The following is a 16,836-nucleotide window of genomic DNA, read 5'->3' as shown; positions in this document are numbered from 1 at the left end:
TATTCATGAGACTAAACATTCTTACAAATGGTGTCTCCACCATTTGTAAGAATGCGTCAAACAAATTAGATTTTCCTTACATTATCATGTAAACTCGGTCAATTGTGCAACCACAGGAACCACTGTGACAGACAAACAAAGGCAAAAGTATTCACACGGCTATTGATGTGACCGCCTTGGGCATTTTATTGCTGGCTTTCCGGCATCTGTCCAACTGGAGGTTTTGATTCTGCAGACTCGGGATTTCGCCACGGGGCTTCAATCAAGCTGAGCGCGCAGACATCGTGTTTCGCTCTTAACGAAGCATTCGCTGTTAACGAAACGGCCTGTCCTCGCGGTCCAATGAAATTAATATATATCAAATCACCGGAGAAAACAACGAAGTTATGTGGCCACCCAACCTTACAGAAAGTTGTATCTCGAATACAATGTTTTGCTAATTTGATTAATTTGGTCAATCCCATGTTTATTAGATGTTCATGCACTAATTTTCTAAGAGATGTGGAAACGTATTTTTGGTGTTCCGTGCCATGTCCATTGCTTATAGTGTCCCTCACCGAATCGTGCTAGGATCCTCTAGTACGTTATCCTTAAACTGCGTTCTACAGGTTTTCCCGCTCAATTTAATCCAAGCGCCAGCCAAATTAATCTAGGCGCCAGTCAATTTAATCCAGCCGCCACTCAAATTAATCCAGGTGCCATTCATTTTAATCCAAGTGCCACTGAAATTAATCCAACCGCCAGCCGATTTAATCCAGAGGCCAGCGAATTTAATCCTGACGACATCGTGACTTCAAAGCGACCCAGAATTTTCGGGAACGCGTGGAGTGAATAGCTTCGGAGTGAATTTAAGAGGAAATATTATCAAGATGCGTAGAATAAACAATGAATGAGTCACTAGTGACACAATGTGACTCGCGCGACTTCATCACGCCTATCACCCGCGTACGCACTATTCACACCTTCGACATGTATATCAAAGGAAAGGCCGTCCACGCAGTAATAACTTGATACCTATTGCCCAGGCCTATGATCTGATCACTAGTGACTCAGGTGACGTCATCACGCATATCACCCACGCACGCGCTGTCTTAACCTTCCGTCAAGCATATCAAACGAAACGTCTTTGAGAGAGTAATGACTTGAAACCTGTCACTTGGCCTAGTGATGTGATCACTAATGACTCGCGTGACGTCATCAGGCCTAACACCCACGCAAGCACTCTCCAACCTGCATTCATGCATATCAAACGAAACGTCTTTGAGAGGGTAATAACTTGAACGCAGTCACTCGGCCTAGTGACGTGATCACTAGTGACTCGCGTGACGTCATCACGCACACGCAGTACAAACCTGTCTTCATACATATCAAACGAAACGTCTTTGAGAGGGTAATAACTTGAACGCCGTCACTTGGCCTAGTGACGTGATCACTAGTGACTCGCGTGACGTCATCACGCCTAACACCCACGCACGCGCTGTCCTAACCTGTCTTCATGCATATCAAACGAAACGTCTTTGAGAGGGTAATAACTTGAACGCTGTCACTCGGCCTAGCGATGTGATCACTAGTGACTCGCGTGACGTCATCACGCATTTGAGCCACGCACACGCAGTACAAACCTGTCTTCACACGTATCAAACGAAACGTCTTCGAGAGGGCAATAACTTGAACGCCGTCACTTAGCCTAGTGACGTGATCACTAGTGACTCGCGTGACGTCATCACGCCTAACACCGACGCACGCGCTGTCCTAACCTGTCTTCATGCATATCAAACGAAACGTCTTTGAGAGGGTAATAACTTGAACGCTGTCACTCGGCCTAGTGATGTGATCACTAGTGACTCGCGTGACGTCATCACGCATTTGAGCCACGCACACGCAGTACAAACCTGTCTTCACACATATCAAACGAAACGTCTTCGAGAGGGCAATAACTTGAACGCCGTCACTTGGCCTAGTGATGTGATCACTAGTGACTCTTGTGACGTCATCACGCCTAACACCCACGCACGCGCTGTCCTAACCTGTCTTCATGCATATCAAACGAAACGTCTTTGAGAGGGTAATAACTTGAACGCTGTCACTCGGCCTAGTGATGTGATCACTAGTGACTCGCGTGACGTCATCACGCATTTGAGCCACGCACACGCAGTACAAACCTGTCTTCACACGTAACAAACGAAACGTCTTTGAGAGGGTAATAACTTGAACGCCGTCACTCAGCCAAGTGACGTGATCACTAGTGACTCGCGTGACGTCATCACGCCTAACACCCACGCACGCGCTGTCCTAACCTGTCTTCATGCATATCAAACGAAACGTCTTTGAGAGGGTAATAACTTGAACGCTGTCACTCGGCCTAGCGATGTGATCACTAGTGACTCGCGTGACGTCATCACGCATTTGAGCCACGCACACGCAGTACAAACCTGTCGTCACACGTATCAAACGAAACGTCATCGAGAGGGCAATAACTTGAACGCCGTCACTTGGCCTAGTAACGTGATCACTAGTGACTCGCGTGACGTCATCACGCCTAACACCCACGCACGCGCTGTCCTAACCTGTCTTCATGCATATCAAACGAAACGTCTTTGAGAGGGTAATAACTTGAACGCTGTCACTCGGCCTAGTGATGTGATCACTAGTGACTCGCGTGACGTCATCACGCATTTGAGCCACGCACACGCAGTACAAACCTGTCTTCACACATATCAAACGAAACGTCTTCGAGAGGGCAATAACTTGAACGCCGTCACTTGGCCTAGTGATGTGATCACTAGTGACTCTTGTGACGTCATCACGCCTAACACCCACGCACGCGCTGTCCTAACCTGTCTTCATGCATATCAAACGAAACGTCTTTGAGAGGGTAATAACTTGAACGCTGTCACTCGGCCTAGTGATGTGATCACTAGTGACTCGCGTGACGTCATCACGCATTTGAGCCACGCACACGCAGTACAAACCTGTCTTCACACATATCAAACGAAACGTCTTTGAGAGGGTAATAACTTGAACGCCGTCACTCAGCCAAGTGACGTGATCACTAGTGACTCGCGTGACGTCATCACGCCTAACACCCACGCACGCGCTGTCCTAACCTGTCTTCATGCATATCAAACGAAACGTCTTTGAGAGGGTGAAAACTTGAACGCTGTCACTCGGCCTAGTGATGTGATCACTAGTGACTCACGTGATGTCATCACGCCTGACATTCACGCAAGCACTCTCTAACCTGCCTTCATGCATATCAAACGAAACGTCGTTGAGAGGGTAATAACTTGAAGGCCGTCGTAGGCAGCGTCTGCTAGTAGAAAACTGACTGATCGCGCTGCACAGCCGTTCACCGGCCAACCCGTATATGTAGGCACCGGATCGCGCGTTTCGAATTCAGTCAAGGGCGTCTTCACATGGCTTTAGCTTGACTTGACGCTTTTCTTGACTCGAGTAGATGCGATGGAAGCAACAGTACCTTCAACCAGTAGTGGGGTACAACCCAACATTAGCGTCCCACCACTCGTTGAAGGCAACGCTTCTTCTTCATTCAATAAATAGGAATAATAAAGGCGAAATAACAATTAAGCATTTCCAAACCATACTCAATTACGCAACATTCACCCGAAACCGTCACCACTATGCGACGCATTTACTCCAGCTCGTCGTGTGGGAAGATGTGGGCGGCTTTCTTGTTGCTTCTCGTATTTCGCAGCCTTGGAAACGCGGGCAGCCAGGCCGCACTACAGTGAACGAACAGGCGTTCACCACCAAACAGGCACGCTTATTCCAAGCACACTAACCTATAAGAAACGGCGTGGCGTAGAAGGTAGAAAGAAAGGCACGAGTCAGGCACAGCGTTCAACGGCGCATCAGCAAATGGTCACCTGCAATTAGCAATAGTATGTATCTCAAGTACGAGGACTGCCCTCTATTACAACGGATTTGTTTCACAGGATAACCAGATGAATTATTATTTGAGCCGAAGGAGTGGTTGACAAATCCTTTTGTAGCATGTTTTGAAACAGGCAGACCGTGCGTCTTATGCTTGATTATGTATATACAGTGTTATGACTTACCTGGCATGTTATCGCAATGCCGAAGCAAAGATGATGCCCGGTTAAAACACCCACCCGACCTTAAGAAACAATCGTTGTTCTTATAACGTCGAGCTTGTTAAATCGGTTATGAAATGGGTGATGAAAGAGAACCGGGGCAAGTCCGTGGAAAACGAAATTTATCATTATACAGGCAAAGCAGTTTTCATAAACACGCAGCCGTACTTGTGCTGCTGAGCAGTGTTTCACATATCAAGGCAGTCGAGGGCAGCTTGTACGAAAGTGTAATTGTGCCTATCATAAGCGGCACAGTCCACACGCTGGATGTGCTGCATAGAGCGCCCCGCGGCCTCAACCAGCAGAGCACGGCGATGTTCTTTCTTGGAGATCCGTCCCGGTGTCGTGAGGAGATCATCCCTCCGCTCGCTTAGAAAGCCCTTCACACCTGCCTTGAACTTTGAGAAAAGCTCCTCAATTGGATTGAAGAATGGGCTGTATGGCGGTAGCCACTTGACTGTGTGGTCGCTTGCCGCGAGGACAGCCTGTTCGGCGCGGCGGTGCGCTGATGCGTTGTCAAACAGGAACACTGCCTGTATTCCCTGTTCCTGCTGAGAAACTTTTCTCGACACTTCTGCGAGAAAGTCGTTGAAGACAGCCCAGTGTACCTTGTCCGCAATTGTCCAATGGACAAGGCCGCTCGCCGACATGCAGGCTATAACATTTCCCCAACAACACACAGGCATCCTAGGGACGTACAAAGGATGTCCCATACGGGATTTTTAGGGCATCCTAGGGATGTCCGAGATTAATCCCAAACACTACCCAAGTGAGACAAAAAACGACTTCCCTGGGATGTCCCAATGTCACTGCATGTGGTACTTGATTGGGATGTTAGATGTATCATTTTTTCTCATATACTGGACTGTCACAGAGGTTTTCAACGCGAGAATGAGGAAGAAGGGCAAGTGTAAAAAGAGCACACTGCATATGGTACTTGATTTGTATGGTGTATGTTTTTAGTTCTCGAAAAACGGGCCTGCCATGGAGCCCCCAGTTCAAGAACTCTGGAAGAAACATCCGTACAGAAAAAAATACTTTTATTCTGTTGAACGAAGTGAACTATATTAATGCACAATGAACTGGCAAGCTTTGCGTTGACACTAAGCGGAAAAAAGAATGAGTATAATAAAAATAATTGTTAGTCACTTTAAATAACCATATCACGCTGAGTCAGCCTCTGTTGACCTTTCTCCTGCCGCCCTCTCGGGAGCATGGCGGAACCATGACATGCCAGCCTTTTCTATGTATTTTAAGGTGGCCCTGAAGGACGTGTCATTGGTCAGGCTGCCTGCACACACATCAAAAACATGTATTGTTTTGTTAAGGTTAGCAGGGTATCTTTAGATTGAAAAGCAAAAACTTTCACAACCATTACTGCCTCTCACTTGCTCAAATTCCTGAATAATGATGCCCTTGGTAATCATTTATTTTTTACATATAAGCTAGTTCTTAAAATAGCATACAAGTAAATATAGGCACAATGTTACTGCACCCAGTTGTCTAATGGTAACAGGTGCTTTGTGGGTTATGTACATTGTGCCTTTGCATTCAGCACAAGCATTTCGCGTGCGGGTGAGTGCACAGGTTCTATAAAATATCCTCAGGTGATTCAGGAACATTATACACAAGGAAACATTAAAAATGAACAATGAGAAATAAAAAAAGGAATGTAAGGCAGCCTTCTATAACGAAATATAACTTACTACACATCAGCTGGCAGATGTTCAGGTCACTGAACTTCTTCTTCCCTTTAGCTCCAAACCAGCTGAACTGTACGGCAACTTTCCAAGAGAGCATGCTCTTGAGGATGCGGTACGTTTTTTGCTGCGTGCTTTCACCTCCTTGTATGGCCATGTGCTTTTTCTGGAAGGAAAAGTGCAATAAGAGTTTGAAAGAACCAATTATCTCAAAACCCGACATAATATCACAACCGATGGTTTCAGTGCACCGTGTTCTGTTAAACAAAAATATGGGAAAACATCAGGCTAAAGGAGTAGTATATAGAGTTAAACCCACATATATCGAACCCACATATAACGAATTATTGTGTATAACGAACATCCCCTTGAAAATTTTTTGTATATAATTTTCATTTTATATATCGAATTACCTATATATCGAACTTCTTTGTGATTCCCTTCAGATTCGATGTATCAGGGTTCCCTTGTATACCATTATTGTTTCACATACTCACAAAAGGGGAGCTTATTGTGATCATGAAAAACAATGAAGGCAGTGTTGTGTCAATGCTTATAATATAGCAGAGTAACAAAACTGAGGAAACAAAGATCCCCTGTTGGTAAAAATTAATCCGGAGACCCCCACTATGGCGTGCTTCATAATCAAATTGTGGTTTTGGAATCTGAAACCCCAGAATTCAATTCAAATCATTCCTATTTATGTACTTAGTCATATACCCTAAGGGCCCTTGCAGGCATAACATGGGGGGGGGGGGTTGATTTTAATACATTGGGGTTACGTTCACAAAATAAAAATAAAAAACACAACAAGTTCGCGTGCAACATGAAGATGAAGATGCAATACAATGCAATGTAATACAAAATACACTATATATGCTATTACAAGTGTTAGAAGGAGTGATGACGTTCGTAATAAAAACAAGGCATCGGAAAATATAGCTAAATTACAACTCTACGTTGAACAGGTGCTTCAATGCATTAACAAATGAGTCGTGATCACGCAGTGACATCACTTGGCAGCCTGTTCCAATGAAAAATTGTAAGAAACAGCAGTGAGTTACAAAGGTAGTGTGTACAAACATGGGCCGTTTTAATTTTGCGTGATCCAAGCGCAAAAAAATGAGATGGGCTGGTTTGATTTGTGAATGTAAAACAGCGAATCACTGAAATAAAGTCTGCGAAAGTGAGAGAGTAGCGCGATAAGCCTTCGCTTTTCTAGTGTGGGTAGATTCAATGAGGCTTTGATAGCTGTCCCGCTATGGAAGTGTGAATACTTTCCTGTAATAAAGCGGGCTGCTTTGTATAACTGACTAGGGTTGCAAATAAGGGTGGCATATTCTATTTTTGAGAAACTAAGGTTATGTATGCAAGAAGTTTAGTAGATGGCTTGGCAGAGTGCAAGTTACGTTTAATAAATTCTAGTGCTTTTGAAGCCTTATTGGTTACTGCATCAACATGCGCATTCCATGAGAGATTAGAAGGCGGATGCCTAAGTATTTTAGCATAGGTAAATTTTCGACTGCCACATTGTTAATTATGTAAGAGTGCAGTTCGGGGTTACTAGGTCTTTTAAATTTTATATATTTTGTTTACGAGACATTTATTTCCATCTGCCAACGTTGGCACCAGTGCACTATTTGATGTCAGACTGCAATGCACTCACATCAGCACTATTGGCAATGTGCCTGTATACAACACTATCGTCTGCGAATAGTCTGATTGGTGATGACAAGTGGTTACTAATATCGTTAACATAAATTAGAAATAAAGAGTATAAATAAGTCTATAAATTATATGCTACAAGGCATGGAAACAGGCACATAACATTGCATTTCACCAGCCACTGCTACACTAAATAGTAAATGCAGGCATGTAAACATGTACCTGTCACTTAAAAACAGAGCATCCCTGAAGCTATGAAATGTAAACTTAGGTGACAGAGATCCATAAATCAAAATTACCATTGCAACCCTTGCTTCACTTTTGGCTCCAAGCTCTTCATCATATCTCAACAAGTCCTCTACAGTTGAAAATGGCAAGTCAGGAATGTCCGTTGAGTGCAAAGGTGCATCGTCCACTTTCTTGATTAGTTCACTGAAGCACTGCGTGTGCGTCTGCTGAGTCAGCTTTATGGCGTTTAGTGCAAACAAAATTTTTTCCATGAACGCTGAAATAAAAGCACAGTTGTGAGCATAGTAGATGGTATGCTAACATAGTCTAGAGTCACATATTAAATATGGTTTCCTTTAAGAAGCTCACATTATTAAGCCGTCGCTCCCCCTACCATCACTAGTACAGCATTGAAAATGGAAGTATCCCTGCATTCACAACAATGAAGGGCTAAATAGCCATCTCTGTCTGTGGGCGGTGAAGAGTGATGTTTATGCATCCTGTCTGGCTGATGCAAGTATCACGAACCTGAAATTTTAACTCGGTGATGACCAGTGTTGCATTCATAAATGTTAGCTTACATTTTTTTCCAAATGACCTACTAGTTACGTTTACAGCACAGAAAGGCAGGTGTACAAAATGTGAAAATGAGAACACAGGGACAACCTTCCTTTTCTTGTGTCAATGTTTTGAATGCCAGTCTTATTGTACAAACTTATACCCACTTATTTATTTCTTTATTCAATACTGCGGACTCAAGATCCAAGCAGGGTGAACATTAATAAATACAAAGCAGAAACACTCAGCAACAAAAGAAAAACACAGATGCAAGCTCAAAAATGTTAATTCGCAGTCTGCTCATTTGCCTTAATAAGGCAATTCCATTCGTGAATGGTCCTTGAAAATGAGAATATTTAAACAGGTCAGTGCGAGCAAAATATGACATGAGCACGTTTTCTTGGTGGTGTCAGGTGGGCCTGCTAGTTAAGGGTGATAAATACGGTGATAGATCAAGAGCTAGTTTGTTATTCCAAAGCTGGAAAAGAAATTCTAATGTATATTTTGCCTTCGTGCCTGTAATAGTGGTACGTCATTAGCTTGCTTTAAATTAGAGGGCGAGTCTAACGCAAACATTTTTCAAAATATATAAGCCTTACAGCCTTTCTCCCAATACACTCAAGACTATCAATGTTACGTTTAGTATAAGGTTCCCATTTATTGACATATATTCTAGTTTTGGTCACACAAGAGCAGTGTAGCAGAGGAGTTTAATATTAGTGGGAGCAGCTTTAAGTTTATGCTTCAGGACACATAGCTTGCGGAAGGCAGATGAGCAAACATCAACAGGAAGATTCCAAGATAGGTTAGAAGTCAGTTTCATACAGATATATTTGTAGCAACTTACTTGTTGTATTGACGAAGACCCTAAATAGTAAGTATATGAAAGGTGATTTTTTTTTGTGAGTTACTGGAAGGCAGACACATCTGCTCATGTTTAGTGACATTCCCCATTCTTTACACCATTCATGTATATTACCCAGACTACTGTTGAGGTCGTAATCATTAGTGCAAATAATTTCTTTAAACAAAACAATTATCAGCAAATAATCTAATTTATACACCAGGGCTAACAACATCAACAATATCACTAACATACAATTGAAAGAGAAAAGGGCCTAGCACACTGCGCTGTGGTACACCGGATGTGACTAGAAGACAATGCAAGAGTTGACCCCCTGCATGACTGTATTGTTTGTGATTAGTTAAGTAGGCTGAAATCCTATGAACATTTTTGAAATACCTATTGTATCAAGGTTGAAAATTAGTTTACTGTGAGGAACTTTGTCAAAAGCTTTACCAAATCCAAGAAAAGCATATCAACATACCGTGTCTGTAGAGGGTTAATGCAGGAGAATGGAACAATGTGACAAGTTGAGTTACGGTAGAGAATCCTTTCCTAAACCCATGTTGAAACTTAGTCAATATGGAGTGCTCTTCCAGGAATTTATTTATACTAGTGGCTACATGTTCAAAAATTTTACATGACGAAGTTAGTGAAATAGGACGGTAATTTCCAAGTGTTAGGCGGTCTCCCTTTTTTTTAAAGAGGGGCACAATTAGGGCTGTCTTCCAGTCAGTGGACAATTGGGAAGTCGGCAAAGCAGAATGAAAAATAACCAAACATTTAGCAACAGATATAGCATATCGTCGTTGAAACACGTTTGGGATATCGTCTGGACCCGACGATGCTTTGGTTTTCAAGTTCAACAGCAACTGCATAGATACCACACCAGGGTAAGAAATTACATGTGCATCAGCACGTGGAAACTCGTGTTACATGTGCAGTTTGAATCACACGCTTTGAAAATATTGATTAAAATTCAGGGCAATGTCCCTGATCCATCACGTTGGTTCCGTCGACTGACATCTGTGATACTATTTTTTTCTTTTCACATATATTTCCAGAATTTACTAGGGTCACTTGTAATAAAGTCAGGCAAAGAAGTTCAGAAGTAATACTCTGTTAGAGCTGTACACAGCTTGAGCGAGGATGCTCAGTGCATTATTTATCAAATTCGTCGGTATGTGTTGTAACTTTCGCTTCTGAATAATGCTGCGAGCTACCCAAGGTGTCTGTTAAATTTTTTTTGGTTTGTTTGGTTGGTACACATTTATGTAAGCGAAGACGCATGTCTTTAAACAGTGTCTGGAGTGCGCAGGCACCTGTGTCACGGAAATCGCTAAGGCATGTTTCTATTTGTTCAATTATGCATGCACTGTTAGCCTTTGAATAGTCTAAAATAACAAACTGATGGATTTTTATGGCTAGTTACGAGAACAAGAGGGCAAGAAATCCACACAAGATTATGATCAAAGAGACATTGTCCTATTTCCACAGTATGTTCAGAGAGATTGCAGTTAAGAAACACAAGATCTAATACCAAACTGGAATCACCCTGCACATGACTTGCGCAGTTTTCTGTAATGAGTTGTAAACCCAATGTTTGTATTTCACCTTCAATGTGTCTGCCCTGCTTACACTGGTTATGATTTTCAGTAGTGCTCACCAACAGGATCAGGAACACACACTACTAAATTGATAAATTACATGTTTTCTTATCAATGACTCTGAAGTCAGTTAACTATATTTTTATTTCTCCGCGGCTCCATAAGCTTACTGTTGCTGGAGGTCATTATAGATTTATAGAAACACAAACAATGCGCAAATTCCATACCAAGAACTTGTGGATCTGGCTGCGATCTGTTTGGCTGAGGAGGCGCTGTTGGTGCAGGGCAAAAGTGTGCACCTGGAAAACAACCCACGAAATATAGGAGCAGATATCAGACATGCGCATCATTTTGGAGCGAGCACAAAACCTAGCATCAAACAGAACACTACAACACTCTGTTGTGGAAGATTGGCTCATTAAAACCTATCATTCAGATGGCGAAGAAAAAAAAGAGAAATGCAGACGCACCGGAGTGGACACTGGAATGGCGAACTCTGTGGTCTTCAAGTACAGGCGTGTGCGCACAAACTGGTGTGTCACCTGAAACAACAAATGTAGTGTCACTTGTACTTTTAATAACATGGTTTTTCAGCAAGACCAAGAACTGACTATATTATGTTGATCAATTATATTATTTCTGATCAACCGCTATGAACTCTATTAACTATAGTTTTATTTCTCAGCGGCTCCGTAAGCTTACTGTAGGTGGAAGTCACTATAAATTTATAGAAACACAATGTGCAAATTTCGTACCAAGAAATTCTGGATCTGGCTGCGATCTGTTTGGCTGAGGAGGCGCTGTTGGTGCAGGGCAAAATTGTGCACCTGGAAAACAACCCACGAGATATAGGAGCAGATAACAGACATGTGCGTCATTTTGGAGTGAGCACAAAACCTAGCATCAAACAGAACACTACAACACTCTGTTGTGGAAGATTGGCTCATTAAAAGCTATCATTCAGATGGTGAAGAAAAAAAAGAGAAATGCAGAGGCACCGGAGTGGACACTGGAATGGCGAACTCTCTGGTCTTCAAGTACAGGCGTGTGCGCACGAACTGGTGTGTCACCTGAAACATCAAATGTAGTGTCACTTGTACTTTTAATAACATGGTTTTTCAGCAAGACCAAGAACTGACTATATTACGTTGATCAGTTATATTTTTTCTGATGAACCACTATGAAGTCCATTAACTATACTTTTATTTCTCAGCGGCTCCGTAAGCTTACTGTAGGTGGTCACTATAGATTTATAGAAACACAATGCGCAAATTCCGTACCAAGAAATTGTGGATCTGGCTGCGATCTGTTTGGCTGAGGAGGCGCTGTTGGTGCAGGGCAAAATTGTGCACCTGGAAAACAACCCACGAAATATAGGAGCAGATATCAGACATGCGCATCATTTTGGAGCGAGCACAAAACCTAGCATCAAACAGAACACTACAACACTCTGTTGTGGAAGATTGCCTCATTAAAAGCTATCATTCAGATGGTGAAGAAAAAAAAGAGAAATGCAGACGCACCGGAGTGGACACTGGAATGGCGAACTCTCTGGTCTTCAAGCACAGGCGTGTGCACAGGAGCTGGCATCTCACCTGAAATATCAAATTTGGTGTCAGTTAAGAGCTACAGCAGCATCTCGCATTTGGTTGGAGCAATGCTGACATACCATGGTACTGCATCCATGTATTTCGGGACTCTGAAGCTGGTTTTGGAGCACTGTTGTTTTGAGACCCTAAGCAAAGTGAGACAGTCCAAGTGAATTTTATGTGAAATCAGTCACTGACTGTAGGTATCGCTAAAATATATCATTATCAGGCAGTTTGACCAAAGAAAATAACTGTTAGTTGTGTGCAAGTGTAGTGAAGGGTGAGGGTACAGAAAACAACTTGCACTCATATAAAAAACTGTTACTGCAGATGAATCTCCGCTCGCCATACCTGTGTACTGCGACCTTGGTTGTGGATTTGTTCGCACCAAAGGTGTGTGCACGGGTGTCAGACCTGGTGCATCTGGAACAAAAAGCTCGGTCATTACAAACCAGTTCACCGGACTGTAGTAACCTACCCTTGTAGCGTGGTCGCCGGTGTTGCTGCTTTGATGAGCTCACACTGTGCTTGGCTGAAAAACATCAGAAGATAAATTACACAATTTGAGCTTACAACAAAAAATCAATACTAACACACCAAAACGACAGATAAGTTTCTCTTCCAATAAAAACTTCACACAGAAATATATTGCTATGTTGCTTATATCCAAATTTCATTGTTAAAGTATTTCTGAATCAAAAGCAACAATGGCATGACGCACCTGCCTTAACTTGACGCTGGGGCGGTGTTGGTGGCTTGGGTGGTAAATATTCATCATCCGTAACACTGTCACTACTACCGGGTGCCTCATCATCGTAGTCTGAAGGAAGTACGGGCCGTCGCTGTCGTTTTCCTCGTCCAAGCTCACGTTCATTGTTCACGTCGGAGCTATACTGCAAGGCCTCAAGGTCCTCCTGAGCTTTCTTGTACGTGTCTGAAAGGCAATTATCTTACAAAACAAAACAACAGAAATAGAAAATATAGGCTTACCAGCCCAGCACCTAACCAGGCACCGTACTTCAATCCAGCTCTCTGCCGGCTTCGCACCTTCCACTGTCATCCGACAACGCTTACTCGGGTTCTTCTCACATGGCCAAAGAGTCCTATCTTGATTGCCATTTAACCACGATTTATGCACAATGGCAAGGCTGTCTTTTTCATCGGGGAAGGACACAACAGCAAATTGGTCATCTAAACAGATGACAAAAAACAAACTTTTTAAACGTATGAAACATGGTAGCTCTGTCCAGAGCACTGAAACTGCGATGTCAACACCAAAGAAAAACAAATCACATGGCACGCATCAGTTAATGTTGGTGAACCATTGGAAAAATAGCAAATTTTTTCCCAACTGGGAGTCGCACACATTTCATTTTGATTAATGAAAGTGGCCAGGCGAACACATCAGAAAGTTCAGATGCAAGAAAGACATTCAGAATCGATGAGCTGCATGGATAACTATAGAGGTCCTCCACCTTCTGGTACCTTCGTCCAATCAAAACTGGCTGATGATCTTCCACAGAGAATGCAATGTTGTCAACCTTAACAATGCTGTTATCCTGAAGCATGCATGTTGAATCCCTTTTCCCTGCTTTGACTGTGACATCATAATCAAATTTGATGACTTTGTACTGTGGTCCAATACAACCAAATGGCAAAGGCCCCCTTTCATGTCTTCCTGCCAACTTGGCACTTTCTACTTTGAAACATCCCCAATGGGAGCCAGGCGAAACAAGTACTGAAGAAATGTTTTTGTTTGAAGAGGTACAGCCACCCAGAGACCGCTCCTCAACAATCCGATTGTGCAACTGCTCAAGCGGTTTTTCAGGTTTGCGCACGTATCGCTTCAGTTTGCGCATGTAATTTTCAAACGGAAATGCGCTGTAGCTTTGCAGTGGCCCGTGCACCCGAACATCATCTGCCACATGGATCAAACCATGCACATTGTGAGAAACTGCGTCTTTTCCAAACAACGACACATATGTTTCGACAAAATGCCTTAAAAGCCTGTCAGCGTAGTCGGTGTGCTCTGCAGAAAGCGATGGGCTAGAAAGAATATAGACGGCACAGTGCAGTGTCATAAAGTTGTCAAACAAACGAGGTGGTATTCTTGATCTTAGAACAACGGGTCCTGTATAGAGCAAAAAAAGACGAAATTCTGATGCCTTCCACTTATCAATGTCAGACAAGCTTCGTGGCTTTCTGGAAATTTCTGAGGGCACATAATGCCTAATTTCTAAGTTGGATCCTGACACAGACTCTCTAGCGTGTCTTCCAATGCGATAACTTTTATCGCCTTTCATCCAAATCAGCAGAATTTTCCGTACAACACCAAGGCATATGAGATGCATGTAATCCAACGGAAATTGCTGTACAATGTCTATGGGAAGCTCTAGCAAGATTGTCTTGGTTACATGGTGGTCTTCATCTTCTTCTGCCCTAAAGCTTGCATCGGTTCGCACTGGTGCATTCATTTCAGGGAAGCACATTCTTCCATTTGTGAATTCTCCCTCTGTTGTGCATTTTGTGCAACTGGAGTAGCCATTGTGTCCCTTTATGCCTAGAATGTAGGCCTTTGCCGGTGCATCACAAATAATTGCTCCGATTTTGATGCTGTAGAGCTTGTCCCCAATGGCAACACCATGCTGGAGCACCCTCTTCACATCAGACACAAACGGCCTCAAAAACACATTTGCCTGCAGAGCCTTGCAATCCCCATAATATACACCTACTGGGAAAGGGTCCGTAGGTTCACAATTAGATGCCTGACAAAGCACGGGCCAGAACTGGCTCCTTGTACTTTTTGTCAATGGCAATCCATCCACATTAACTTGAATAATTATGGGGTCAGGGATGCGAGCAATTCCACTTAGGGCTGACTGGAGGCCCTCAGTCAAACCAAAATGACAATACTGGCCCACATCCATGGGAGTTACACTGTCTGCCATTCTAGGAGTTGACAAAAGCGCCCTGGCACTTCTTGGGAGGTCATGGTAACCAGGAAGTAAACACAAGATTTTCAACAGACTTGTCAGGGCATCTTGACGAATACCTGCTTCCACGCTCCATTCTCGTAGCTTCTGCTTTAGCCACGCAATGTCAAACTGTCCTGTTTGAGACCGTTTATTCTGTTCCGAATCCATAAATTGTTGAGTAGGGCTCCTTTGACTGGCCTGGGCTTCGTCACCTACTCGCAAAAATACTGGATTCGCAAAAGCGCTAGAGGCATGAAACTCGGCTGTTACGGGAGAAGTCACGTTTTCATGAAAATGGTCGTCACTCATGGCCTGTTGATCCGAACAGACCGGAGCTAATTCGAAGGCATGCGCTTGGTTGTAGCTTACAAATGACGGCTCACTCACACGATCAGCAGAGTCGAAAGTTTCCTCTGAAGCTGAGAGTATTGTGTCCAAATCAGTCTGTACTGCACGACGAATACGTCGGTACGCCGTCGGTCTCGGCAGAGCGGACATATTGGCGGGAAGGAGGAAAGTAATTAGCTGCTAGGATGCTACCGACGAGAGGTAAAAAAATAAGCGCTTCCGAGCTGAACTTCAAGTTTCACAGATTGATGCGACAGTGAAACCACATTCGACGAGATATTGGTAAAGCGGCACACTCACTGTCGAAAGCCATGGACGTTTGCTCACGTGTGCACAGTCAAGCGCGACCTAGAAAAGAAACAAAACGAGCCCGTAAGATTGGGTTGCGAACAGTGAACATAGTGAGGTTGCTTCTGCAGTGAGCATAGATGCTCTAGAAATAGCAATATTTACCTTTGTGTTAAGCGCAACCAGTGGTAAACGCCAGGAAAAAGCGCACGAGAAACTACTTCGTCCTCCACCGTGGTTCTGAATAGTTCCGCATTCTATCGTCCCGCTTCTGCTCAAAACAAGAATGATGATGATAGTGCGTTCAAAGAAATGACAAAAGTATTTATAAACATTTTAAATTTCTACAAGAAATAGTTCTTGTTATACAATACTTATTTTTTGCGCGTATTTGGATAAGAACACATATTTACAATAAAAAAGTGACGTAAAACCGAAACCAATCGGCTTCATGAGCAACATGCCGTGGATGTGCCGTGGCAATCCTGCGAAACAGCACACCGCGCTGAAGTAAAAAGAATGTTCTGAAGTCAGATTGTGCGCCCCATTCTATGGTGCGCCCCCATTTAAGCCAAGAAGGACGACTCCTTTATACTGAACAATCGCGATCCGGTCATAAACGTGCCACTAAGTAAACAAACCACGCAATCGATTTTTTTTTTTCGTTCTCATGTTACAGGACTTGCTAAAAACAATGCAAAATCAAGAAAGTCGTAACTATGTTCACGTTGTAACATATATGTGCTATTTACAACACGCACGGACGAAGTAAGTATGCTGTTTCCAGGTCACGTCCCGCAAGGGGCGTTTTTCGGAACAACCCCTGCATAATCCCGTGTGAGACGTCCGCAGGATGCCTGTCGGACGTCCGGTGTGGGACATGGGATGTAGGTACATTTTTGGGACATCCCTGGGAGGT

General features: G+C 43.3%; 1 protein-coding gene across 6 annotated transcripts; it reads right to left on the bottom strand.

Moving 5' to 3' along the window:
- Positions 1-5,138: 5,138 nt before the first annotated feature.
- Positions 5,139-16,199, bottom strand: LOC119393412 (uncharacterized). Of its 6 annotated transcripts, XM_037660412.2 has the most exons (16): positions 16,083-16,199; positions 15,930-15,977; positions 13,297-13,497; positions 13,028-13,240; positions 12,785-12,838; positions 12,658-12,729; positions 12,387-12,452; positions 12,241-12,312; positions 11,998-12,069; positions 11,716-11,787; positions 11,473-11,544; positions 11,188-11,259; positions 10,945-11,016; positions 7,780-7,985; positions 5,822-5,981; positions 5,139-5,406 (listed from the first exon to the last, which is right to left on the bottom strand). In XM_037660412.2, exons 2-16 carry the CDS (start codon positions 15,940-15,942, stop codon positions 5,279-5,281), a joined length of 1,545 nt encoding a protein of 514 aa, XP_037516340.1. In that variant the 5' UTR covers positions 15,943-15,977; positions 16,083-16,199; the 3' UTR covers positions 5,139-5,278. The 6 variants fall into 6 exon arrangements, with proteins under 6 accessions (XP_037516340.1, XP_049272198.1, XP_049272194.1 ...); XM_049416241.1 differs by lacking the exons at positions 10,945-11,016; positions 11,188-11,259 and having other exon boundaries at positions 5,250-5,981; XM_049416237.1 differs by lacking the exons at positions 11,188-11,259; positions 11,473-11,544 and having other exon boundaries at positions 5,250-5,981.
- Between the last annotated feature and the right edge of the window lie 637 nt (positions 16,200-16,836).

The sequence above is a fragment of the Rhipicephalus sanguineus genome, chromosome 5 (assembly GCF_013339695.2).
Source record: "Rhipicephalus sanguineus isolate Rsan-2018 chromosome 5, BIME_Rsan_1.4, whole genome shotgun sequence".
Lineage (NCBI taxonomy): Eukaryota > Metazoa > Arthropoda > Arachnida > Ixodida > Ixodidae > Rhipicephalus > Rhipicephalus sanguineus.
This window is presented reverse-complemented; position numbering and strand designations above follow the sequence as displayed.

Excerpts from the sequence above, each read along its gene's own strand:
- LOC119393412 (XM_037660412.2), bottom strand. Across the intron at positions 12,313-12,386 it reads TACATGGATGCAGTACCATG|GTGAGATGCCAGCTCCTGTG; the intron begins GTATGTCAGCAT and ends TTGATATTTCAG. Across the intron at positions 11,788-11,997 it reads GCCAGATCCACAATTTCTTG|GTGACACACCAGTTCGTGCG; the intron begins GTACGGAATTTG and ends TTGATGTTTCAG.